The sequence below is a fragment of the Saccopteryx bilineata genome, chromosome 2 (assembly GCF_036850765.1).
Source record: "Saccopteryx bilineata isolate mSacBil1 chromosome 2, mSacBil1_pri_phased_curated, whole genome shotgun sequence".
In the NCBI taxonomy this organism is placed as follows: Eukaryota; Metazoa; Chordata; class Mammalia; order Chiroptera; family Emballonuridae; genus Saccopteryx; species Saccopteryx bilineata.
In genome coordinates, this window is record NC_089491.1 from 248926576 (window position 1) to 248954137 (window position 27562).

Sequence of the window (27562 nt, forward strand, 5' to 3'; positions counted from 1 at the left end):
TAAAGTAAAAAATGCAACTTTTTCTTCTTATTCTAACATGGTACTAATCAAAGCCCAAGATATTCAAGGCAAAGAAACCGTGCTCAGATTACACCTCTAATCATTCAGTTCAAATAACTAAGTGAGGTGTTGGCTCTCAGAAAAAGTGTGACACACATTTCCTTATAACAAAATCTCTTAAAACCCACTCTATTATAACATTTGCAAACACATGTTAAATTACATACTAAAATAATAAGTGAAATTTTTTGGGAATTTAAAAGAAGCTCTTTCAAATTCTTTCATCATAATGGAGTATAAATCCTTCACTGTTTTTAAAGCTGTCGAACTTTTTTTTCTGTGCTTTTTATGTTGACATCTAACTTGTCCACTTTGGTTGAGAGGCGGTCAATGATGTCATCTTGCTCCTCAATTTCTGTCTGCATCCCCAGGGCTATGTCCTTCAGCCGGCCCAGTCCCATGGACAGCTCATCTGTGGGAGAGGGAAAGGACATGCAGGCTTAAGCAAACAGTGACAGCATCAGGAACTGCTTCTTGTTCCCTCCCAGGTGTTTAGTGACATTTAGATTATAAAGTCCTCTTCCTCGGCTTGACCAGGTGGTGGCGCAGTGGATCAAGCATCAGACTGGGACGTGGAGGACCCAAGTTTGAAACCCCCAGGTTGCCAGCTCGAGTGTGGACTTATCTGGCTTGAGCGCAGGCTCACCAGCTTGAGCATGGGGTCACTGGATGAAGTGTAGGATCATAGATATGACCCCATGGTCATTGGCTTGAGCCCAAAAGTCGCTAGCTTGAAGCCCAAGGTTGCTGGCTTGAACAAGGGGTCACTTGCTCTGCTGTGGCCTCCAGTCAAGGCACATATGAGAAAGCAATCGTTGAACAGCTAAGGAGCTGCAATGAAGAATTGATGCTTCTCATCTTTCTTCCTTCCTGTCTGTCCCTATCTGTCCCCCTCTCTGAGTCTCTGTCGCCTTCAAAACAACAACAAAAAAGTCTTCCTCAGATAACAGGCTATCTTCCAGTGCTTTGGTTATTTTCCAAAATATGTGCAAGTGAAAAGAAAATCTGTTTACTCAATGAAAAGTAGTATGTTCTTAATGCAAAAGTCACTCCTCCCCATACCACCCACCTAAGATAACCACTGTTAATACAATGGTGTTTGTCCTCCCAGTGTTTTATAAAGTGCATAGACCTACATAATTTTTCAGCGGCCTTTGAACCTTCTAGGAGGTTGCTGTGAATTGCAAGATCAGTTAATACCCATAGAAAAAGAGCACAAAGCGGTCTGAAAATATTCCTCTCCTAGACCCCACGGTGAGTATCTGGGAGAGATATACTGGTTATTAACAGCCAGACCCATTGGCTTGCTCTTCAGAAGCAAAAATCCCATACCAGTGAGTAGTGGCTGCTTTCCTTTCTTCCATCTCTAGCTCTCTAAAGCTAGATCAAGCACAGAAAAATACGAGGATCCTCTTTTGGAAACATGCCTGAGAGACAGACCTAGGAAGCCTCTATATCCACCAGGCTCTCCCTTGCAGAAGGCTATACCTTCTGGTCCACTCTGCAAGTGGCAGAAGGGGGGTGTGGGTCTGTCCCTGCCCTGCCACTTGGGATGCTCTGCCAGAAAACACATCAACTATAATATAATTATTTAAAAAAACCCAAAAAACCCCCACACATGAACTACAGAAGTTCCCACACAAACGCAGTGAGGTCCCTTTACCTATGTTATGAAAATTCACCTTTTCCCACATTCATTCACTCATTGCTACCATTTCCCAAATCTGTGAACACCTCAATGCTGTGACTGTTCTGGTGTATGACAGCTTGCTTTTCCCAAAACTGGCCTGGCACCATTTCCTTTGCTTACTTTGGGGACAGGAAGAAGACATTGGCCTCTGAATAAGCTGAGTACACAGAGCTCTGCAGCCTGCTGTCCCCATGTCGAAAGCAATGAAATGCTGAAGGTGCTGAGTTCCTTCAGAGATGCCAGCTGGCTGAGCCCCAAATAACTAGAGTATACTGCTTTTGGCAAAGGTTCAGCTCTTGTGCAAAGTTACATCATTATTGTTGAAATTCAAGTTCCAATATGAGAGTCCCACTTCCACTCAGGGGAAGTAGAGTATGGGGGGAAATTCAGGTTAGTCCCTCTGGGTCTGAGTGCAAATTCTGACCCTCCGCCTTAGATTAGCTCCAGCCTGCCCAGGACCCTGACCACAGCTAAGGTGAGCCCGTGAGAGAAAGGGCTCCAGGAGCGCCTGGCCACAATGAGCCCCCATATGAGCGCATTCTATTTCCTTCTGAGCTCACTCTATTTCCCTCATTAGTTTTTTCACTACTGGTAACAAATGTTTTCCTTCTGTTCCAAAATGTTATAAAAATCAATCTCACATTTGTTTTTAAGAGTGATCATGTCTATAAGGTCATGGCCAACTTCAGGAGTGCGTAAAAGGCTGACTTGGCACAGATGATATAAGGAGAACTGAGGGTGAGTGGGGGGAAGAGGCATGTGGAGGGACTCTGGGGTTCCCTGGTGGGGCTGTGCCAGCTGCAGAAATGTGTCCTGACTTGATTCCAAGTGAATGATAAAGACTCTATCCCAGGTTTCATTACTCTGTGTGTGTGTATATGTGCGTATGCTCACACACACGTACTTGCACATGGGAAGTGGGAATGGGGGGCATGCCCAGAGCTGCTTTCTGTCCCTTTACTAAGAACAGCAGGACAGGAAAAAGCCAGAGGGAAGAGAGAAGAGGTGGTGCTTTGTAAGCCTTCTAACTGCTAAATTACAGGTAAAACTCTAAGTGAGAAAAGGACAGAATCCACAAATACTGCCTGACCTGTGGTGGCACAGTGGATAAAGTGTTGACCTGGAACACTGAGGTCACTGGTTTGAAACCCTGGGCTTGCCTGGTCAAGGCACATATAGGAGTTGATGCTTCCTGCTCCTCCCCCTACCTCTCACTCCCCTCTCTAAAAATGAATAAATTAAAAAAAAAAAAAAGAATCCACAAATACTGGCACTGGCACCACAAATCAAAGCAGGATCAATAAAAAAGAAAAATAGCCTTCAGCCCTATGCTTCTTGAATTTCTTGAAACCCACCACCATAAAACCTGCGAGGTCACCCTGGCCTCAGGAAGCTTGTTGGTAGCTGGGAGAGCAAAGAACAGTTAACTACACTGCTTACAAAAATTAGGGGAGCCTGACCTGTGGTGGCGCAGTGGATAAAGCATCGACCTGGAAATACTGAGGTTGCCGGCTCGAAACCCTGGGCTGCCTGGTCAAGGCACATATGGGAGTTGATGTTTCCAGCTCCTCCCCCTTCTCTCTCTCCTTTCTCTGTCTCTCTGTCTGTCTCCTCTCTAAAAAATGAAAAAAAAAAAAGAAGAAGAAGAAAGAATGCAAAACCCTGGGTTTGCCTGGTCAAGGCACATTGGGAGTTCATGCTTCCTGCTTCTCCCCCCCTCTACCCTCTCTCTCTCTCTCTCTCCCCCCTCTCTCTATAAAAAATATTTTAAAAAAATTAGGGGATATTTTATCACTTCATATTAGTTTTGAAATATCCCCTAATTTTTGTGAACATTAGACAATGAGATAAAAAGTGTGATCAAGTCAAGTCACAGGGCAAGTGAGCTCTCCTTAGGGGGGAACTGAGTCCCTGAGACAGAGGGTGGGTGTGGTATGAAGGGAAGAGCTAATGTCCCAGGGCAGCCGTGTGTGCTGGTGTCAGAGGAACTTGGTGGCTAAGCTCGGAGTCTCCCTGTTCTACCCCAGCCCTCCTCCACACCAGGCTACAAGTCCTCAAGCTAACCTTACACCCTCAGCCTCTACAGGTAAGCTGGACTTCCTGAATTCTGTACTTTCCTTAGGTTTCTCTCTCAGGAAATCTTTGGTGGGGAGGACCGATGGCTTTCAAGCCCTTTTGTTTCTCTGGAATAGTTAGATCTGACAGGCACACATTCTATCTCTGGACTCTGCCCTTTGGCTCTAGAGGACAGAAGCAATGTATGACTGTCTGGGCTTTAAGGGCAAAGGGTAGGTGAAGTTCTGCCAGGGCACAGAGATTGTAGAGATGGGTCTGCTTCCCTGTAGCCACGTAGGTCTAGTGATAACATTCACTCTGAGAGAAGCAGTGGTGAGCTGTGGGTGGCGGAATTAGTTTTGTATTTATCCATTCTTGCTTATGTGTCATCACTAAAATCATTGCCTATTTCTGTGAAGATTTTCTTTAATCCTTAAAAAAAGAACCTATTCCTTGACTATAATCCCATTTTTAGTAGTCTAGATACAAAATGTGGCCAAAAATGTCCTCACAGGAATGGACAAAGGTGTATGTATACGCAGTAGCAAAAAACTGAAATAACCTAAATGTCCAAGAGCAGGGGCTTTTCAAAGAAACTTTAAGAAAAAGGTTTTAGGAAAGTGTTGAATTTCTAAGTGATAAAGCAGGACACTGAAGAGTGCATACTGAATGATCCCCAGTACACCTGACACTGTATGCATATGCGTGCACACATACACAAAAAGTAGAATGGCACCAAGCCAGTGGCTACTGCTGGATGTTTATTTCCTCCTGGCACTCACCTAACCTAATAATTTTCTACAGTGAATCTATGTACTCAGAAACCAAGGTTAAATGTTAACTAAAAAGAAAAAGAGTATGCCTAACATGCCATTCATGCCATCTGCTCAGGCCTGCTAGAATGGGTGCTGCTCTGGGCCAAGCAGGGAAGGGCGCCACAGTGTGTCCCCTCCTGGGAGGAAAAACGCAGGAGGAAGGCTGCATACAGACACCCAATATGCATTTTCATGGAGCTTGGGTTTGCCTCCCACTGCACACTTTAGAGTAGGAAGACATTTTACTTTTTGTCTCACTGTGTCATCTCCTAACAGGAAATGAAGACTGATGAGCCCAGGTAGCCATGGGAGAGGTTCCTGTCCATGGAGCAAAGATCAGAGGAGGCAACACTGAGACACCACTTAGAATAAACTCATGAAAGTCGCTCACAAGGTCAATCCCTAGTCTGTAACCATGACATTCTGCCCTTGAACTTCAAATAACTGACTTCACTCCCTTTATTCAAAAAATAATCACTGAGTGCTTGCCTGCTAGGCCCTGGGTGTAGTGCTAAACTGAAATATTCCTGTGTTTTCGGGAGTTTATAATCTGGTCAGGAAGACATCAGTAGGCCACTGTAGTGGAAACCAGAGTGTTCTGAGAGACAAGAAGCGGCCACTTTAAAACAAGAGTGGGAAAAAGGACAGTCTAGGGAGATGGGGCAGTGAGCAAGGAAAGAGTCCAGAGCTACAAAATGATGATGGCAGGAGGGTTGGAGAGGCAGGCAGGAGCCAGAGGCCAGGGCAAGGGACCTGGACTGTAAGGAACCTGGCTGCATGGCCAATGTGCTATAAGGGACACATGAGTGCTCGCTCTTACCAGGATAGGTAGTTTCCTACATGCTTGATGGTGTCACTCAAGTACCTTTACCCTAGTCCTCAGATGCAGGTTCTGTTCCTGAGCCTGGTTTGCAGGGGAGGAAATAGGGCTCTGCATGTCAGGTAGGAAGAATGAAGTAAGCAGGGTCCAGGCTACACTGTGTGGCCCCTCAGGGACTTCTGGTCCCTGCTGAGGTCACGATCCACACAAGAAGAGAAAGTGAAAAGAAGTAAACAGACTCCAAAGAGCAAGGGGTGAGAAGGATATAACTTGCATTGGATCTGACATGTGACTGGGGAGAGGCAGACACCAGGTTTTAGTCCTGAGAACCTAGGTGCCCACTAGTACACAGGCTGGCTTGGTGTGGGCTGTCTGAAAGACAAGTGTCTTGAAAAAGGGACTTGCACAGGCTGGTGCAGCTTCCAGTCTTACCTAGATTGTTGTCGATCTTCTGGTGATAGGCTTGAAGGTGTGGGTTCTTTGGGTAAGCTTCAGTACTCATAGAAGAAATGGCGCCTTCAGGGACAGAGTCTGAGTTTAGAAAGAAACAATAGAAGAACCATTAACTGATGTCTCTAGAAATGATGCTTCACCAAATTAATCTCAATCTGACAAATGGATAGAACAAATAAGGTGATTGGTTTAGAGGCCATTCAAAGAGATGAGTGTGTGAACAGATGACATGCAGGGGCAGGAGCACTGGGCAGGCTTGTAGGAGAGGAAGACATGCTTCCTCAGGGCATCCCTTCAGAGATCAAAGACCCTCAACCTATGGGTGACTTGGTCGGGCACTGGCAGGAGTTCATGAGACACTGATTCATAGAAGTAATAATATGGCAGTGGAACTGCAACAATGAGCAACCACACAGGCTCAGGGACAAGACAAGGTTTAAAAATAAAAACTGTTGCCCTGGCCAGATAGCTCAGTTGGTTTGAGCATCATCCTGAAGTGCAGAGGTTGCTGGTCTGATCCCCAGTCAGGGCACATACAGGAACAGACTGATGTTCCTGTCTCTTTCTCCCTTCCCTCTCTAAAATCAGTAAGTTAAAAAGAAAAAAAAGAAATTAAAATATTATGTTATAGAAATGAGATGATGGGTGAGTTTTTTTTGAAATTTATTTCTAGTCTGTATTTTCACTTAAACAAAAAATAAAGAAAAGAAAAAAGAGAAATGTTAAATAATACACATTTGCCCCTAGAAATAAATCTTCCTTGAACTTGTTTTCTAAATGTACAGAGAAGCCCGTCTGTCACCCCAGTTTACATCTCTTAGGGATATATCCCTAGGATAGACTGATGATATTTCCTCTAGCACCAACCACTGAAGCCATTCTACACATACAGTGGCAGTTTCTTTTTAGTCTCTTAAAACACTCCACACAAATAAAAACTCCCTTTAATTCCTTAAAATTGTCTCTTGGGTATAGGGCTCCTGCTCTACTTCTTTAAGATATAAAGAGCTCAATTTTTTCCCAGGTTTATTTTAGTTTTCTCTCATTTCCTCCCATGGTTTTTGCCTTTCCAAACTAAATGGTGTTGCTCTTAGCCTTTCCTGACTCCCGGCTCTTCCTCTGGTGGGCCTGTCCTTAGCTGTGTCAACCATGACAATGGTGGATTCTGGTGCTGCCAGGGTGTGTTCTGCTTTCCTTGAAGGTAGCACAGAAAGCATATGGTTTCTGGAGCCCTTCCAATGTGCCTGGCTTCCTAGGGGTCTACAGAAGCCCCCAGGAGGCCTAAATTCCTTTCCAGGGAAGGGATGTTTCTGGGTCCATCATTTGATATTAATGGATGATTTCATACAAAACATTCTATCTTGCACACCTTTTCCATTCTGTTGCTTCTCCCCCCACTCAGGCTTGGGGGTTGTATGTCTCTTACTGCTGCTGTAAAAAACTTATCCTTCAATTCTGGAGGTCAGATTTCCAACATGGGTCTCCCTGGGCTAAGATCAGGGTGTCATTGAAACAGGGTTGGGTTCCTTCTGGAGGCTCTGGGGCAGAATCCAATTCCTAGCCTTTTCCAGTTTCTTTCTTTTTCTTTTTTTTTAAAATGTTTATTTATTGATTTTAGAGAGAGAGGAAGGAAGGAAGAGAGAGAGAGAGAGAGAGAGAGACAGGAACATCAATCTGTTCCTGTATGTGCCCAGACCAGGGATCGAACCGGCAACCTCTGTGCTTCGGGACGATGTTCTAACCAACTGAGCTAACTGGCCAGGGCTCTTTTTCCAGTGTCTAGAGGTCACCTGCATTTCTTAGTAATAACCCCTTCTTCCATCTTGCAAAGCCAGTAGCGTAGCATCTTTAATCTCTCGCTATGAAACTCCTTCTTCTGCCTCCCTTTCAATTTTGAAAGGACATTTGTGATTACACTGGGCCCCACTGGATAACCCAGGATAATCTCCCCCCTTGAAAGTCAGCTGATTAGCAACTGTAATTCCCTCTGCAACCTATTTCCCCTTTTGCCATATAACTTAACAACATATGCATACAAGATCTACGGACCAGGATGTGGCCATTATTCTACTTACAATAGGGGTTTTCCTACAACTAGCTATTCACTGCCAGAACCCAGGCTCACCTTCAAAGAGATGCAGGCTCCCACTTCATTATGCCACTTTCCAAAGTAACTCCTACCTCCAGCTCCCTAAGAGTAGTGCTGGGACCCTAATACCCTTCACCCGGCATGTGGGCTGACAGCAGCTGAAGCCCCTGCCCTGTAACCTCTCATCCATTCAAGGCCAACATAAAATCCAGAGGTCTCCCCATAGAATCCAAATGCAGGAGGGAGTGTAAGTCCCCACTAACCTGAGTCATTCAGCCTCCTGAGGTTTGGGTGGCTGGCCTGGTACTGTGCCTCCTGTTCTTTACTTGTACTTACAGCATCTTTCAATCTTTTAATAAAGATAGGAAAAAGTTTCATTATTTAAAAATTTCCCCCCATTGATTTGAGAAAGAGAGAGAGGAAGGGAGAAACATCAACTTGTTATTCTACTTCATTGTTCCACTTCATTGTTCCAAATTGGTTGCTTATTTTATTTTATTTCTTTATTTTTGTGACAGAGACAGAGAGTCAGAGAGAGGGACAGATGGGGACAGACAGGAAGGGAGAGAGATGAGAAGCATCAATTCTTCGTTGTGGCATCTTAGTTGTTCACTGATTGCTTTCTCATATGTGCCTTGACCGGGGGCTACAACAGACTGACCCCTTGTTCGAGCCAGTGACTTTGGGCTCAAGCTGGTGAGCTTTGCTCAAACCAGATGAGCCTGTGCTCAAGCTGGCGACCTCGGGGTCTCAAATCTGGGTCCTCCACATCCCAGTCCTCCGCTCTATCCACTGTGCCACCGCCTGGTCAGGCTGGTTGCTTCTTGTATGTGGCCTAACCAGAGGTGGAACCTGCAACCTCAGCACACTGGGATGATGGTTTATCCACTGAGCCACCTGGCCAAAGGAAACTTTTAGAAAGGAAAAACACGACAGTACAATCAGTCTTTTCAAGTAATACCTGTATAAGAAAATCAAAGTCTCCTCTAACCAAAGCAGGGATTCCATCAGTAACTCTTGGTAGCACCATCACCATGTAGCAAGCTTCTAAGAAGCAAAGCATCTGGTTAGATGGCCCTCCCTCAAGAAAACAAACATCCTAGCCCCAGTTAGAAAAGAGTATATAAAACAACCAACTGTGTACTTTAGACTGGGACTCAGAAAACTTTGAACCGTGGGCCAAATCCAGTCTACCACCTGTGTGGCCACAGTAATCAAATGATAGGAAACACTAACTTTGAACCTCAATTAAGAATTCAGTCTTCTCATTAGTAGACCTGTATTACAAAAAAAATTATACTCAATTATTATTATTTTTTTTTACAGAGACAGAGAGTGAGTCAGAGAGAGGGATAGACAGGGACAGACAGACAGGAACGGAGAGAGATGAGAAGCATCAATTATTAGTTTTTCATTGCGCGTTGCAACACCTTAGTTGTTCATTGATTGCTTTCTCATATGTGCCTTGACTGCGGGCCTTCAGCAGACCGAGTAACCCCTTGCTGGAGCCAGCGACCTTGGGTTCAAGCTGGTGAGCTTTTGCTCAAACCAGATGAGCCCGCGCTCAAGCTGGTGACCTCGAGGTCTCGAACCTGGGTCCTCTGCATCCCAGTCCGACGCTCTATCCACTGTGCCACCGCCTGGTCAGGCTATACTCAATTATTTATTTATTTAATATATTTTGGTTTTATTTTTTATTTATTTATTTATTTATTTGTATTTTTTCTGAAGCTGGAAACAGGGAGAGACAGTCAGATCCACCCGGCACGCCCACCAGGGGCAATGCTCTGCCCACCAGGGGGCATGCTCTGCCCCTCCGGGGCGTCGCTCTGCTGTGACCAGAGCCACTCTAGCGCCTGGGGCAGAGGCCAAGGAGCCATCCCCAGCGCCCGGGCCATCTTTGCTCCAATGGAGCCTTTGGCTGCGGGAGGGGAAGAGAGAGACAGAGAGGAAGGAGGGAGGGGTGGAGAAGCAAATGGGTGCTTCTCCTATGTGCCCTGGCCGGGAATCGAACCCGGGTCCCCCTGCACGCCAGGCCGACGCTCTACCGCTGAGCCAACCGGCCAGGGCCTCAATTATTATCTTGACTTTTACTACTAGAAAAATTTTTTTCTTGTTCTATAAGTTCCTACAAAAGATCTTAAAATTTTTTTTTTTTTTTTTTTTTTGCATTTTCTTTTCTGAAGCTGGAAACAGGGAAAGACAGTCAGACAGACTCCCGCATGCGCCCGACCGGGATCCACCCGGCACGCCCACCATGGGGCGACGCTCTGCCCACCAGGGGGCAATGCTCTGCCCATCCTGGGCGTCGCCATGTTGCGACCCTCCTGGGCGTCGCCATATTGCGACCAGAGCCACTCTAGCGCCTGGGGCAGAGGCCACAGAGCCATCCCCAGCGCCCGGGCCATCTTTGCTCCAATGGAGCCTCGGCTGCGGGAGAGGAAGAGAGAGACAGAGAGGAAGGCGCGGTGGAGGGGTGGAGAAGCAAATGGGCGCTTCTCCTATGTGCCCTGGCCGGGAATCGAACCCAGGTCCTCCGCACGCTAGGCCGACGCTCTACCGCTGAGCCAACCGGTCAGGGCAAAATTTTTTTTTTTTAAAAATTTAATTTCAGTGAGAGAGGAAGGAAGAGGCAGAGAGGGGGAGTGTGGGGAAGAGAGAGAGACAGGAACATTGAGCTGTTCCATTATGTGCCCTGACTGGGGATCAAACTGGCAACCTCTGTGCTTCAGGATGATGTTCTAATCAACTGAGCTATCCAGCTAGGGCCTACAAGTATCTTTGATTTTGCTTCCTAGTTTGCTAGAGCTTGCTATAGACAGGAACTTCTTTTGGCAACTCAGAGATACCTACACTGTACCCAACACCCCACTGAATCCCCACAGGTATAGCACGTGCCTGGAAGCTAGGCTTCCCACACAGTCTGTCCCTCTCCACTTCTGCTTACCAACAGCCTGGCCATTTCATCAGAAAAGCTGGGATCCACAGTTATTCTCCATTTCGATCATCCTTCTGCACAAACCATGCAAACAAAACTCCTCTTCATCTCTCTTGTACCCCAGAAACCCGGCCCCTCTTCCTGCCCTGCTTCTCTTTACCCTTAGGGATTAGTTCTCTGCCTTGCCTTTCCTTACTCCTAAAATGCCAGACATTTTTCTAACATAATCCTAACATGTACTTTTCCAGTTGAAGTTTTTAAAGGCTCCCTGCCCATTAGGAGCAAGCCCAGATTCTGTCAAGCTAACAGTTTTGCAGGCTCCCTGTGCTCCACTGACATGTAGACTAGAGCAAAACCTTCTGAAAGCAGCCGTGACTGAAGGTCTAGAACACACAGCTGGTTTCTTTGAGCATGACAGTGGGTCCCACATGTTGCCGGCTGGGTGTAAGTGGGAGATGTATAGCTGCTGAGCCCACCCAGCCATCATCCAGCCCACATTATCCCAAAGCTGACTGTTTTTCTGTGCACTCTCTTATGTAAACAGTAGTAATACTTACATAATAAAAGCTTGGTTTCTGGGTTAAAAATGGCTGCCCTAAAGAAAGACAATTCTGCCTGACTAGTGGCAGGCAATGGGTAGAGCATCGGACTGGGACGGGGAGGGCCCAAGTTCGGAACCCCGAGGTCACTGCCTTGAGTGTGGGATCACAGACATGACCCCACGGTTGCTGGCTTGAGCAAGGGGTCACTCACTCTGCTGTAGCCACCACCCCCAATCAAGACACAAATGAGAAAGCAACCAATGAACTAAGGTGCTGCAACGAATAATTGATGCTTCTCATCTCTCTTCTTTCCTGTCTGTCCCTGTCACTCTCTGTGTCTATCCAAAAATAAAAAATAAAAAAATTCAAAGGACAAAGGACAGTGACAGAAATGATAAAGAATCTAAGAGAGTAGTGGATCTTGGTCAGAAGCCAAGTCTTTATAAATTAGAGAGTTTCAGGTTCAGTGATAGTTTAATCTGTGATCTGAATGGATCTCCCATGAGCTTTATAATGGAATTAGACCAAGCAGCTTATGAAGCTTTGTAACCAAGAACAATGGCTTACCAAGATACAAATAAAACTTTAGAGAAAGCCCAAGAGTTTGTGCTATAGAATATATACTAGAAATACATAACTCGACAGAAGTTTGATTTTATTATTTTATTTTAAACACTTTTAAATTACAAATATTCCTGTTATTATGGATTAAGGGTTTTAAAAGGATCACAAAAATATTTACTTACAATTTACTGAATTTTGTAGAAGCAATTATACATAGTAGTAATTTTTGCAAATTTAGGGATTATGCCCTGGCCGGGTTGCTCAGTTGGTTATAGCATCATCCCACATGCCAAAGTCGTGGGTTTGATCCCCAGTCAAGTGACATAGAAGAATCAATCAATGATGGCACAAATGAGTGGAACATAAATTGAATTGATGTTTCTATCAATCCTTGAAAAAAGATTTTAGGGATTAATAGCCCATATCGTCATAGACCATGCCTCAACCAATGTCCTCCCTTGCCCTGGCTTCTCTGGTGCCTTGACTACCTTCCCCCTCCTTCACTGGGAGACTACCACACAACCTTGACTCCATGCACAAGTCAGCTCCTCAGTCCCCAAGGCCAAGTTCCCCTTCCTCTAAGCCTCCACTGCATCACTATTGACTGTATGACTCCCCCCCTAACTTCCAAAAGACAGATGGACCTTGCTCCTACAGCTTTATCTCCCAGCCAAAGTAATGGTGCTGCAAAGAATGGGCACTCAGATCCATGAAGAAAGGAACACACACAATGCCACCAGAGCAGCCTCTTTACAAAGTTGCACAGATCTGCTTCCATGTATATGTGGACAACACTTAAATGACAGTAAGCTACTTCATGTAAAAGTTTTGCTTCCTACAGTTACTAAGTGACAGCAAGAACTCAACAGTTGACTGGGGCTAATCTAGGGGCAGAGGCTAGATGGGGCACTGATAAGTCCTCCTTTCCAAAGTAACTGTGACTGCCTCCCTGCTGGAACACCTTTGTTGGGAAGGCCTCCAGATTTTTTTTTTTTTTTGGAAGGCCTCCAGTTTTAAGATGCTCCAAAAAAAAGGGAAGTTACCCTGGGAGTCTCAGGACCTTAAAGGCCTTTATATCATGAGCCCCAAGAAGAAGCCTTTGAGAAGAGGTATGGAGGACACAGGGAAGTGCCAATCATAAACTCGCCAGCTTCCCACCGCTCCAAGGGCTTGCTCTTCTGCTGAGTTTGTATGAGGTGGATGTCTCAGTCCAAAGTGAACAGACATCTACACTTCCTATGGTTATTACAGTAGCCATAAATGAGGACACAAATCACATTTCTTTTTTGTGTGTATGTGGCAGAAACAGAGAGGGTCAGAGAGAGGGACAGATAGGGACAGACAGGAAGGGAGAGAGATGAGAAACATCAATTCTTCATTGTGGCTTCTTATTCATTGATTGATTTCTCATATGCGCTTTGACCGTGGGCCTTCAGTAGACCGAATAACCCCTTGCTCGAGCCAGTGACCTTGGACTCAAGCTGGTGAGCTTTGCTCAAATCAGATGAGCCTGCGCTCAAGCTGGTGACCTCAGGGTCTCGAACCTAGGTCCTCCACATCCCAGTCTGACACTCTATCCACTGCACCAACTCCTGGTCAGGCACAAATCACATTTCTGATGTGCATATTAAAAATAAAAAAGCTACTGCAGTTGGGGGTATAGAATGAACAAAATATTTAAAATTAGGGTCAAGCTGGAAAGTTGGGGATGAATGGAATATTATGGCTGAGTCAAAATCCAAGTAACAAATCAACCTTTATAACTTAGGTAGTGTATCCACAAAAAAAAAGCCCTGGACCCCTCACCAATGTCTTCACCTGCCGGTTCTTTCTGCTGCCACTGGCTCTTTTGCCTATACTAGTTTCTCCCTAGTCCCATTGTGAGCTGATAATAGTTTCCTAATTTTCCCCCCATAGTACCTTACTTTCTAATCTGTGCGATGGCCATATAGATGTATGTACAAGTAAATAGTCACTGGCTTGTTACTTAAGATCAATTATGCATCAAAAGAAATACCTCTGGGCCCTGGCCGGTTGGCTCAGTGGTAGAGCGTCGGCCTGGCATGTGGGGGACCCGGGTTCGATTCCCGGCCAGGGCACATAGGAGAAGCGCCCATTTCCTTCTCCACCCCCCACCTCCTCCTTCCTCTCTGTCTCTCTCTTCCCCTCCCGCAGCCAAGGCTCCATTGGAGCAAAGATGGCCCGGGCGCTGGGGATGGCTCCTTGGCCTCTGCCCCAGGCGCTAGAGTGGCTCTGGTCGTGGCAGAGCAACACCCCGGAGGGGCAGAGCATCGCCCCCTACTGGACAGAGCGTCGCCCCTGGTGGGCGTGCCGGGTGGATCCCGGTCGGGCGCATGCGGGAGTCTGTCTGACTGTCTCTCCCTGTTTCCAGCTTCAGAAAAATACAAAAAAAAAAGAAAGAAAAAAAAAGAAATATCTCTGGCCTTGGCCAGTTAGCTCAGTTGGTTAGATCATCATCCTGATACACCAAGATTGCGGATTCGATTCCTGGCACATATGGGAAGCAACCAATGAATGCATAAGTGGAACAACAAATGAATGCTTCTCTCTTTCCTTTCCTCTTTGTCTCTAAAATCAATTTAAAAAGATTCTGTATTCCAGAATCAAGACACACACACACACACAGTATGATGGCTATGAAACCTGTGTAATAACATTACATCGGTCTTCTGGGTTAAATGGAAGCAGGCTACAAAACCAAAATACTCTAATACAACACAACTATAAAGTCACTGAATAAGAAAAACTTAATTTTAAGTTTCTGTGTTATGGTAGGTAAGGTGCAAATTTTTTGTAACACGGTTACGTTTTTATAATAAAAGACAAGACAGTGATCTGAGATATGCATAGTAATAATCTATTTTGGCAGAAACTCAGTTCTTTTATCTTTTAAACCTGTCACATTTACATGCCTGCCAAAATCACATGTGTGATTTCAATATACTCTGGCCAAAAATTTGGGGAGAATAATCTTTAAAACAAAAATCAATTAGCAACTTGGATTAAATACGGAAAATTTCACTATAAAGACTTTCAAAGCAAATATTTGGTGAAGTGAATCACATTTGTACTGATTAAGCTTTTTTTTTGTGACAGAGAGTCAGAGAGAGGGGACAGATAGGGATAGACAGACAGGAAGGGAGCGAGACAAGCATCAATTCTTTGTTGCGGCACCTTAGCTGTTCATTCATTGCTTTCTTTTTTTTTTTTTTTTTGGTATTTTTCTGAAGCTGGAAACGGGGAGAGACAGTCAGACTCCCGCATGCGCCCAACCGGGATCCACCCAGCACGCCCACCAGGGGGCAATGCTCTGCCCCTCCGGGGGGTCGCTCTGTTGCGACCAGGGCCACTCCAGCACCTGGGGCAGAGGCCAAGGAGCCATCCCCAGTGCCCGGGCCATCTTTTGCTCCAATGGAGCCTCGCTGTGGGAGGGGAAGAGAGAGACAGAGAGGAAGGAGAGGGGGAGGGGTGGAGAAGCAGATGGGCACTTTTCCTGTGTGCCCTGGCCTGGAATCGAACCCGGGACTTCTGCACGCCAGGCTGACGCTCTACCACTGAGCCAACCAGCCAGGGTCCATTCATTGCTTTCTCATATGTGCCTTGACTGGGGGGCTACAGCAGACTGAGCGATCCCTTGCTCGAGCCAGTGACCTTGGGCTCACACTGGTGAGCCTTACTCAAACCAGATGCTCAAGCCGGCAACCTCCGGGTCACAAACCTGGGTCCTCCACATCCCATTCAGATGCTCTATCTACTGCACCACCGCCGAGTTAGGCCTGACTAAGCTTTTGAAGTGAACACTCTCTCTTCCAAATTACTGGGGTACAAAATTACTGGAGCAGTAATTTATTGGAGATACAATTGATGCTGAATTTGCAGACTGACTGTCAATCAAAAGAAGGTAATCCAGAGCACTGGGGAAAGATTTTATTGTTTCAATCTGTTTAAACAAGAATCCCTCTCCAAGAGACACTTACAAGGTTCTTGGATCCTATTAAGGCACTAGAAGTGGCCTGAGAGTCTTGGCCATTTGCATTAAACCCCACTTTCTGCTACTTCACATCAGGACAGCTGAAGACTTACTCACCTGCTGTTGGCCTGGGGGGTGAGGGTGCCATTCTGTTCAGTTGGGGTCTCTGCTGGTTTAGATTTGAAGTAATTGACGAACCCTCCAAACACACTCTTAATGCTGTTAATGTGCCTCTGGCTGACCTTCAAATCTTGATCCATTTTGTCCACCATCTTCTCTGTGCGTTCTAAGACTCCTCGCTGACGGACAAGCTCCTGGGGAAAACCAGAGGCGACAGCATTATGTTTTTGTAATTCTCCCTCTCCTGTACCAGACGACACACAGCAGGCTCTTCATAAACTCTGTGAGCACATACGGAGACAGAAACTGTCATTTGCGAGGGGCATACTATCCTTTCTGACAATATATTCCTTTGTCTTCCCCTTCTTGATCTACCTCTACTTGCTTGCTTGCTTATTTGCTCGAGTTCTTTTCCCCTCCTGCCCACATGAGGCTGGTTCACAGGATGAAGCATGCTTGTAGGAGTCAAAGTATAGGGCCTGGACTGGCAGAAGACCCTTTCTAGCCCTGTATTTGGTGCCGATAACCCTTACAGGCTTTAACCTGGCACTGCCCCATGGACTATGGTTTTGTTTTGTTTTTTTACAGAGACAGTAAGTCAGAGAGAGGAATAGACAGGGACAGACAGACAGGAATGGAGAGAGATGAGAAGCATCAATCATTAGTTTTTCATTGCGCATTGCAACACCTTCGTTGTTCATTGATTGCTTTCTCATATGTGCCTTGACCGCGGGCCTTCAGCAGACCAAGTAACCACCTGTTGGACCCAGCGACCTTGGGTTCAAGCTGGTGGGCTTTTTTGCTCAAACCAGATGAGCCCGCGCTCAAGCTGGCGACCTTGGGGTCTCGAACCTGGGTCCTCTGCATCCCAGTCCGATGCTCTATCCACTGCGCCACCGCCTGGTCAGGCTGGACTATGGTTTTATAGGCTTTCTTTTCAGTTATGGAAGTTCCTACTGAACCATGTGGCTCTGGTCATATCTTTAAACTTTATTTCATGGATAATATTCTGGGGTTCTTTCTGAACCCTGTTAGTGTATGATTCCAGCTCATCTATAGTTTGTTTTAAAACCTGTACCAAGAGTGACTGTCACAGGACCTTTGCACATGCTACTTTCTCAGCCTATAATACTCATCTAGGTACTTCTATGATTTCTTTCCTCACTTAATTTGTGTGTCCACTCAGAGGCCACTTCCTCAAAGAGCTTTAACTGATCATCTTCTTGAAAGCAGAACTCCTCCTTTCACCCTCAATAGTCCATTCTCGGCCTGCTATAGTTTTCTTTATAGCATGCAAGTTCTATGAGGCAGGAACCTGCTTTGCTCACTGCAAATCTGCTGAATGGGCAGATGAATGATGCTCTGTAACCACAAGAACAGCCTGGGTCTTATTCTTCAAGAGCTGATACTTCTGGCTGAGGATATGAACTCATCACCAAAGAAACACTAACCCTTTCTGTTATCTGTGCCAAACTTGTTTTAGTCCCTATTAAAGGGCATTCTAACCATGTCTCTCCCTATGATCTGCCTTTTGAGCCAGAAGACTCCTAAGTCTCTCAAGCTTTTCTTTTTTTTTGATGTTTTTAATTTTTTTTTCATTTTTCCGAAGCTAGAAATGGGGAGGCAGTCAGACTCCCACATGCGCCCGACCGGGATCCACCTGGCATGCCCACCAGGAGGCGATGCTCTGCCCCTCTGGGGAGTCACTCTTGCATCCAGAGCCATTCTAGCACCTGAGGCAGAGGCCACAGAGCCATCCTCAGCGCCCGGGCCATCTTTGCTCCAATGGAGCCTCGGCTGCGGGAGGGGAAGAGAGAGACAGAGAGGAAGGAGAGGGGGAGGAGTGGAGAAGCAGATGGGTACTTCTCCTGTGTGCCCTGGCTGGGAATCGAACCTGGGACTCCTGCACGCCAGGCCGACGCTCTACCGCTGAGCCAACCGGCCAGGGCCTCAAGTTTTTCTTTTTTACTTCATGATGCAGCCCCTGCCCTCAGCTACCTTCCCTCTCAGTCTTCTAACCCAGCATCTCCCTGTGGCTCAGCAGATTACTTGTGCAAATAATCTTTAGATGTTCTCTCTTGATACCTAAAAAAAAAATCATGAAAAAATTAAACAAACACATTGGAAATATGAATAAAAATAAAACTATAGGCCCTGGCTGGTTTGCTCAATGGAGAGAGTATCGGCTTGGTATGTGGAAGTCCCAGGTTTGGTCCTCAGTCAGGACACACATGACAAGCGACCATCTGCTTCTCTTCCCCTCCCTTTCCCCCTTCTCTCTCTCTTCCCCTCTCCTAGCCAGTGGCTTAATTGGTTTGAGCATCAGCCCAGGGCACTGAGGATAGCTTGGCTGGTCCCAGTGTTGGCCTCAGGCACTGAGGATAGCTTGGATGATTTGAGCATCAGCCCAACGGGTTGCTAGGTGGATCCTAGTTGGGGCACATGTGGGAATCTATCTCCCCTCCTTTCACTTAAAAAAAATAATAATAAAAAGAAACTATAACCAATGGGTTTGAGAGCCCATTTCAGATATCAAGGTGTTAAAATATTCTGTTAATTTATTTGGAGTTTCTACTTCTAACACCTTATGTTTGTCAACTTCAAGTCCATTCTAAGATAAGTCTTTCCTGAAACAAAGGAGAGCTATAAATTAGGAGTAAAATTATTTTCTCCAGGACTCCTGTTTCTTGAGTTGATATATTACCAACAGTCCAGTCCTAAACAGCCTGTTTCACACACAGCAGAAAACAGAAGAATCTGAAGCTAAAGAGGCATTTAAGGAAGCTGAAGTGGGCGTGGCAGCCAGGGCTCTGCGCCCTCAGGGAGCAGGTCCTTGGCTCCCCTGACAGTGAACTCTCCTATGACAGTCTGGCTCATCTCATAAGCTACTTGCCCTCCCAACTTGGCCTTCACCTCAATTTGGACAGTCTCAGCAGTAAAAAGCAGCTGACAAAACCTTCCTCAATTTTATTTTTTTCTGTTTCCAAGTGACAGTCTTTCAAACTCTCAAGAGTCTGCGTCACTGTGCTGACTCAGTAAGGAAACCAAACATCTTATTTAGACGTTATGACATAAGTGCAGAGAAATATGTGGGGGTGGCTTGTCCTGCTGTGAGGCTGGAAGGCCAGGAAGTGAGTGCTGCTCTTCTGGTCTTTGGAAGTTTCTGTGAGCAGGAAGCTGGTGTTTACAGAAGGTGATCTGCTGGTTAGAAGGTCAGGAAAGAAGGAACTTCTGCTAAAATCCTCCTTCAAGCAAAGGAAATGACTGGACTTCACGTACCTGTGACCTAGTTCTACAAACGAGGAAAAAAGGCTTGGCAGAACAAACACCAGGAGTGCCAGGTCAGAAAGGACAGGTCAGGTAGGCCCTGCACTCCAGCCATTAAGAAGGGAAGCCTCCCATCCCCCAGAGGGAGGCCATGTCAAGTCTTCTCTATTGGTTCCTGTGAAAATGGGAGGTCACCTAAGAGATGAGGTGGATGGAGCTCTGCAAAGTGCCCTCAGGGTAAAGAGAACATCTGCAAAGCTCTTCCCTCAGGTGTTAGCATTACAGGTGATTCCCTCACCCCCTTGAGCCTCAAAAGTTTTCTAAGGTTAACCTCGAAAAAAAGATGGTCAGAGAAAAACATCTGGGTGGCTGGAGGTACAATGCTGAGAGACAACACAGAGAGACATGTTTCAATTCCTCTTTGCCTTGTGGCTTTTTATCAAGCACAGAGATTTGTAGACAAGGGGAAGCACAAAGATAGTTGAAGACCTTGTGAAGATATTCGGGAATCATGGCTGGCAGACGCTCTTTGAAAACATACACAAAATGACAGAGGTGCTGCAAGACACCCACAAACACCTATTATTGAGCACCTGCCCTCTCTGCATGGCATTAATCCAGCTGTGTGGCATTCACGGGTGAACACCCAAATCTCTGCCCTGATGAAGCTGACAGTCTAGCAGAGGACAATATGAGGGTAGTTAAATCCGATTTTTCATTTGTTAATTACATTGCAGTGCTGAGCATCCAAGAAAGGCAGCTGGGTCCTTGCTTCACAGAGCTTACAATCTTGTGTGGGAGATAGAAAAGAAAGCCATTAGACACACACGACTGAGGCTCTGTCAGGGTAAGCCCCTCAAAGGGACTCCTTACCTGGTTTAAGGGTGGGGTGTGGGTCAGGGAGGCTGCCTAATAGGGTGAGAAGTTGAAAACTGAAAAGTTAGGGAGTCAAAGGGATGGGGGTGGGGTCAGGGTGGCTCCCAAATGAGGTGAGAAGTTAGGGAGTCAAAGGGTTGGAGTGGGGCTAGAGCACTGGGGGTGGGAGGAGTAGCACATGCAGTAGCCTGGAGAGGCAGGGCCAGCTGGGGGAACTGAGAGAGGAAGAAAGACTGAATGTGGTAAGCATGACCATGATAGGGAACAGGGAGGATGCTGGGCAGGACCCAGCAGGGATTAATGAAGGGGCAGAGTTATGGTGTTCAAAGGGCAGCAGTGACTACCAGCCCCCAGCCCCAATTCATAGCCAAAGCATCTCATAACATCAGATGGATCCTGCGTCTTCCCTGAGTCATGTTCAGAGTTCCCGAAGAAAAGATGTCAATACTAAGTTTCTCATATTAAGCTTGTACTTAAACTTGGGTAACAAAAGATAAGTAGACAGATGTCAATTTGGAGTCTAGAAACTTGAAATTTATCTTCATTATGCAGCTCCTCTTCCAAAGAGTGCACACACACAAAAGCACTGGCAGGGATACAAGAGCACGTGTGCACATGCACAAATCTGGGCTCTCAGTGCAGTAGACATGAGTCTCACAGCATGTCTCACAGCGATAGCATGAAGTGATTCAAAATCACAAACTGAACCTTGGGTTGTACCAAAAAACCACCAAGGGGAAGGCAGTAATGCTGATTCCCCTCACTTCATGTATGCAGGCAGATCTGGGGCCTAAGTAAAGGACTAACTCAGCAGGCCTGGACTGTCCACATCCTGCACATTCCAAAGAAGGGCCTTGTCTGCCTTTGAATTATCCTGATAAGAGGGTCTTTGTTTCTCTGAGTCCTTAGGGCAGGCCAGATGGATTATGTGAACAATGTGATTTATGACGGGGAGGCCTTGGGCCAACACTTCACTTCTGAAGTTGTTGGACACTTAGGTCAGCCAGGCAGCCATCCATGTGGACATGGTTAACCCCCAGTAAAATCTCTAGACTCCCAGGTTTGGGTGAGTTTCTTTTTTTTTTTTTTTTTTTAATTTATTTATTTATTCATTCATTTTAGAGAAGAGAGACAGAGAGAGAAGGGGGGAGGAGCAGGAAGCATCAACTCCCATATGTGCCTTGACCGGGCAAGCCCAGGGTTTTGAACCAGCGACCTCAGTATTCCAGGTCGATGCTTGATCCACTGCGCCACCACAGGTCAGGCATGGGTAAGTTTCTCTGACTGGCAATATTTCATCTGTGCTGTTGTATATCATTGCTGGGAGAAGTACGTGTTGTCCATACAACTCCACTGGGAGAGACCAGGTGGAAGTTTACACCTGGTCTCTCCTGGACTCTGCCCTATGAGCCTTTTTCCTTTGAGAATTTTTTCTTTTAGATGAGGAGGGGAAATAGTGAGGTAGACTCCCACATGTGCCCCAACCAGGATCCACCCGGCAACTCCCATCTAGGGCCAATGCTTGGGTACTGAGCTATTTTTAGCACCTGAGGATGACACACTCGGACCAACTGAGCCATCCTCAGTACCCATGGTCATGCTCGAACCAACTAAGCCACTGGCTGCAGGAGGGGAAGGAGAGAAGGTGGATAGGGAAGCAGATGGTCACTTCTCCTGTGTGCCCTGACTGAAACCAAACCCAGGACGTCCATACGCTGGGCAGATGCTCTATCCATTGAGCCACTGGCCAGGGCCTCCTTTAAGAATTTAATCTGTATCCTTTTACTGCAATAAACCATAACTAGAAGTATAACAGTTTTGCTATTAGACCTAAGAAATCACTGATGCTGAGGGTGGCTTGGGGGATCCTCAAAAAACATCTCCAACAGTATCTCCCTCTCTCAGAACCACCAACTAAGAGGCGGAAGGCTGGAGATCAGACAGCTGCTCAGCTTCCCACAACATGGGCAGCCATTAGCGCACATTTCAGGAAGGAGCAGCAGATATGGCCAGATACTACATGCCTAGTATGGATGTCTGACTTACCAGATTGGTAACAACTCATCCTCAAAAGGTGCCTTGTTATAGCTAAGAAGCCAGTAAATTTGCCTGGAACCCCAAATTTTTCCAATCAAATTCAATCATTGACAAGTTTATGAAAAATTAAAAAAAATAAACCCAAAACAGATCTATTGGTGAAGATGTGGTCCAATGAAATTTCTCTATCAGAATCCCTTATTCTTGGTAGAACACCTGAAATACCTAAGGGGGCATTTTCTGGCCATTAAGAAGACTATCCAGTGTCACACATCAATTCATTCTTCCTACCTCAATCTCTTCTCCACTTCCAAGCAATCCTCTGCTTCCTCCACCCCCTTCTTTTACTTTTCCTTACTCAGGTCACTTATTTACCTGGCAACTATTTGGGGAGCACCTAATAACATAAAGGACACAGTGATGAAAAGTGTGGGGGTAGAAGGCTGAGCAAAAGACTGCTCCTCCTTCATACCTTTTAGCAATCTACTGGGGAATTACTTAAAGCTAGCAGATATCTTTCTTCCAGTTAGCTTTGTGTCAGAACAAGGTTGTACTAAGAACTATGGCGGCATCAGAACCACCAGAGATGGAGGGGAGACTGGTCAGTAGAGCCCCTCTTTCAGAATGGGGAGGATGCTACTCCCAGGCCAGTTACCCAGGGAATGGAGGCACCACCCTAAATTATGGAGAATCCTTGAAAAGATGACCATGATGACCTCTGTTCCGGGCTAGGAGGTGTTCTCCTCTTGCCCACCTCTCTAAACTAAATGTTTAAGTGTGGCTTCAGTGACAAGTACCAGAAAGACAGTGAGAAGGCAAGTACGGTATCTGCACAAAATAGTGCGCAGGACATTCTGGTGAGGGCTGCTGAATGCATCATGTTCAAATCCTACTGAACACCAATCCCTTTCCACTGATGTTACTACACCTGCTGTTCCAGCCCAAGTCTAACTTTCCTTGCTGGACTCCCCTATACTGAGATCTAAGGCACCACAACATGTCACTGGAGCATGCTCAGCTCACTGCCAGAGGGGACATGAAGCACCCTGGGCAGGCACCTTGGCCAGGATGATGAAAGCATGTACAAAAACAGTATTTAAGCAGGACACAAATAGGCTCACCCAAAGGTTTAAATGCCTGAAATGCCCATCATTAAGGCCCTGGCTACATAAACAGAAGCATAATTCAATGGAATAATGACATACCTTTCAAAAAAAGCAGCACATTATATATCACTATGAAATATTCTCCAATCCTGTTAATATAAAAATGTAGAGAATGTCTTTGCTTAAATTAAAAATTTTAAAAGCCTGGTCTGACTGGTATTTGGCACAGAGGACAGAGCATCGACCTGGGATGCTGAGGACCCAGGCTCGAAACCCTGAGGTCATCGACTTGAGCACAGGCTTACCAGCTTGAGTGCAGGCTCACCGACAACTAGTGTCGACCTGGAATGCTGAAGTAACTCGTTTGAAGCCCTGGGCTTGCTGCCCAGTCAAAGCACACATGATAAGAAATCAATGAACAACTAAAGTGAAGCAGCTATGAGTTGATACTTCTCGCTCCTCCACTCCTATTTCTGTAAAATCAATAGACTCTTTTAAAAACTTTTTTAAAAAAGGAAAAAGATTGTAAGCATGCTTTTATACACAGAATAGCTCCATAAAACAAGGTTGTACTAAGAACTATGGTTGTACTAAGAACTATGTTCCTAAGAAACACAGTAAGTGGTTGCTGTGGAGGCAGAGGTTAGGAAGAAATTTCATAGCCTTCTGTATGTTTTTAATTTTGAACTTTCTTTTCCCAAGTGAGAGGTAGGGAGATAGAGACAGACTCCCGCATGTGCCCCGACTGGGATCCATCTGGTGAACCTTGTCTGGGGCTAATGCTCTGCCCATCTGAGGCCATGCTCACAAGTGACTTTTTTTTTTTTTTTTTTGCATTTTTCTGAAGCTGGAAACAGGGAGAGACAGTCAGACAGACTCCCGCATGCGCCCGACCGGGATCCACCCGGCACACCCACCAGGGGGCGATGCTCTGCCCATCCTGGGCGTTGCCATGTTGCGACCAGAGCCACTCTAGCGCCTGAGGCAGAGGCCACAGAGCCATCCCCAGCGCCCGGGCCATCTTTGCTCCAACGGAGCCTTGGCTGCAGGAGGGGAAGAGAGAGACAGAGAGGAAGGCGCGGCGGAGGGGTGGAGAAGCAAATGGGCGCTTCTCCTGTGTGCCCTGGCCGGGAATTGAACCCGGGTCCTCCGCACGCTAGGCCGACGCTCTACTGCTGAGCCAACCGGCCAGGGCCAAGTGACTGCTTTTTTAGCACCTGAGATGGAGGCTCCATGGAGCCATCCTCAGCACCCAGGACCAATGCACTTGAACCAATCAAACCATGGCTGCGTGAGAAAGAGATAGATAGATAGATGATAGAGAGAGAGAGAGAAAGAAGAGGGAGGGGTTAGGGTGGAGAAGCTAATGGTCACTTTTCCTGTGTGCCCTGACTGGGAATTGAACCTGGGACATCAACACACTGGGGTGACACTCTACCACTGAGCCAACTGGCCAGGGCCTGAATTTTGAACCTTGTGACTAAATTACCGCTTCACAAAAATTAAACCTTAGAAAAAGGAAAGAAGAAATAAATCACACTTGTGAGATAGAAAAAGAGCTGAGTGGCCTACAAGTCTCTCTATGGCTCTGGACTGTGCTTATCAGGTCAGCCAGATGCAACCTGCTCCGCCCTGTCTACTTCTCCTTTGTCCTTTGGCAGTCATGACCCATGGCTAGTCTTTGTGAGAAACAAACCTTGCCAGGTTTCACAGGGTAAGAGCAGCTCTCCTTCACTAGAGGTGACTTGACTAATAATTTTCCTACTTCTGCCAAGCTGGGACTGAATTATGACCTTCCAACCCAGCTGCCACTCTGAGGAGAATAAAAGAGTATTGAGAATGATTCAAAGATAGTTTGGAGTATGAAGGAGGTTGGGGCAGGAGTGCTGACTATTCCTGTTCTGATAATTGAGAGCTTAGAAAAATTAAACGTGCAATCATGCTAATGAAAGATCCTGTCACTGCCCAGTCATGATCATACTATTACCTAGCAGAGCAATACCAGTATGGCCCAGAATAAGACTCACAGGCCTTATGGCCCAGAATAAGACTCACAGGCCTGAGGTGCCACTCCGTGTCTGTTCTCATACATCCCACTGTGTAGAGAAGGACCTCTGAGGGCAGCATGGGATGTGTCAATATAATCCGTATGAAACAATTCACATCTTCTGTTTTTGGCTCTCGAGTTACGGGAACAGACCTACCCTCTAGACCACAAAAGGCTCCAGCAACCACGGGATCATGTCTATGATCCCATGCTCAAGCCGGCGACTCCACGCTCAAGCTAGTGAGTCCATGTTTAAGCCAGATGAGCCCTCACTCAAGCTGGCGACCTCAGGGTTTCAAACTGGGTTCTCAGTGTCTTAGGTTGACGCTCTTTCTACTGTGTCACTGCCTGGTCAGGCTAAAATAAAATTTTTTTTGACAGAGAGAGAGAGAGTCATAGAGAGAGCAATAGATAGGGACAGACAGAAAAAGAGAGCAATGAGAATCATCAGTTCTTTGCTGCAGCATCTAGTTGTTCACTGATTGCTTTCTCATAGGTGCCTTGATGGGGGGTAGAGGGGGCGGCTATAGCAGAGCAAGTGACCCCTTACTCAAGCCAGCAACCTTGGGCTCCAAGCTAGCGACCATGAGGTCATGTCTATAATTCCACGCTCAAGCCAGTGATCCTGAGCTCAAGCTGGTGAGCCCGCGCTCAAGCCAGTGACCTCGGGGTTTCAAATGTGGGACACTATCCACTGCGCCACAGCATGGTCAGGCTACCTATGCTTAGTATTAATTATTCTGAGCAGACAGAACGATAATCTACTATTGCGTCTTTTAAAACTTAAAAAAAATAATGCCCACACAAAATCCTTTCATTAGTAGGCTGAAGAGAAGAATAATCCTCACTTAAAAGTCCAACTCTAAAACCTTCGATGGATGGAAAGAACTGACAAAGGTGAGCTGAAACAATGGATTGTTCCAACCACACTTGTCTATTTAGATCTTTGTTTAAATTTGAGAAGATAAGGCCTTAGATTTGACAAAAGTTGTGCTATGGCTTACTCATCAGGTATGCAGGCAGACAAGACTTCAACACCTTTAACTGGCAAGGGGGAGAAGTGGTCACTGATGGGGAAAAACTCAAGGCGCATTTGCTCTTAAGCTTCAGACATCAGCTCACAAAGTCCTCATTCATTCTGGGTCACCAGGGGAGGAATGGTTGAAGCCCCTGCGCCAGGCTTCTGACCCTCCATTTCCGTAGACTCTGCTGCTCAGAATTTTTACTTACTTGGACAGGACACAGTGTGGAATGTGCGTCTGAATTAAGAATAGAAAAAAATAATCAACTAAGCAGACTAATGGCTAAAGAAAATTCCTTGAGCACACTACCTCTTTCAAGTACTCAAGATACTAAGTCACTTAAGTGCAAGAATCTACTCTATTCTAGAATTTCCCCTAAATTGTGAAAAAAACCCACCATTTCTTGGCAACTGTGACAATAGAGACTGGCCTATTCAGTCCAACCCCGCTACAGACTCACCTCGGAAGAGGCGACCCCAATCCTCTCGGACTCATACATGAGCGACAGGGACCTGCCGGTGCTGGCGGCCGTGGCCTCGACCCTGCGTATCACCTCTTGCCGCAGGTATTGTTGCCTGTCCGCGTGCGCACCGGGCCCGACGGAGAAGTCGTGGGTGTCCTTCCACGGTGTTTCCGGGGCGCCCTCATCCTCCGCGTCGTCGTCGAATGGGTTGTAACTTTTGGGGTAGGCCGACATGGTGCTGGTGCTCAGCTCGGTCTGGGCAGGAGCAGAAGGTGCGCAGCCGAGGCGAGGAACGGCCTTTCCGGGCCCGTAGGGGTCCCGGCTGCCTTTCCGAAGCCCTCGAGAAGAGCCCACCGGTCTGGCCGCAGCTGCCACCGTCCAGTGCAGCGATCCGCCAGTCGACTCAGCCGTCGCAAATTGTCTTCCGCGCGTCACGTGTGGGCGGCCCCGCCTCTGGAGCCGACCATCGTGCCCAGCGGCTTGCAGGCGGGGGGAAAACACGTCCGGCGCGCGCCGCCTGGCCTATCGCAAAGCTTCTCTCCCACCTCTAGCGTTGGGGCCGCCCCATGACCACGCCCCGCCCAGTATTGGCAACAGAGAGGTCACG

At 46.5% G+C, this 27562-nt stretch overlaps 1 protein-coding gene across 2 annotated transcripts; it reads right to left on the minus strand.

The window, feature by feature from the left end:
• Positions 1-173: 173 nt before the first annotated feature.
• Positions 174-27392, minus strand: SNAP29 (synaptosome associated protein 29). 2 transcript variants are annotated; one of them, XM_066259941.1, is made up of 6 exons: positions 26953-27392; positions 16135-16331; positions 8246-8331; positions 5873-5971; positions 3211-3365; positions 174-472 (listed from the first exon to the last, which is right to left on the minus strand). In XM_066259941.1, exons 1-6 carry the CDS (start codon positions 27187-27189, stop codon positions 443-445), a joined length of 804 nt encoding a protein of 267 aa, XP_066116038.1. In that variant the 5' UTR covers positions 27190-27392; the 3' UTR covers positions 174-442. The 2 variants fall into 2 exon arrangements, with proteins under 2 accessions (XP_066116038.1, XP_066116040.1); XM_066259943.1 differs by lacking the exon at positions 3211-3365 and having other exon boundaries at positions 26953-27389.
• Between the last annotated feature and the right edge of the window lie 170 nt (positions 27393-27562).

Excerpts from the sequence above, each read along its gene's own strand:
- SNAP29 (XM_066259941.1), bottom strand. The coding sequence starts at position 27,189 with ATGTCGGCCTACCCCAAAAGTTACAACCCATTCGACGACGACGCGGAG. Across the intron at positions 8,332-16,134 it reads ACCCCCCAGGCCAACAGCAG|ATTGAAAGATGCTGTAAGTA; the intron begins GTGAGTAAGTCT and ends CTTTATTAAAAG. Across the intron at positions 473-3,210 it reads TATCCACTGCGCCACCACAG|ATGAGCTGTCCATGGGACTG; the intron begins GTCAGGCTCCCC and ends CCTCTCCCACAG.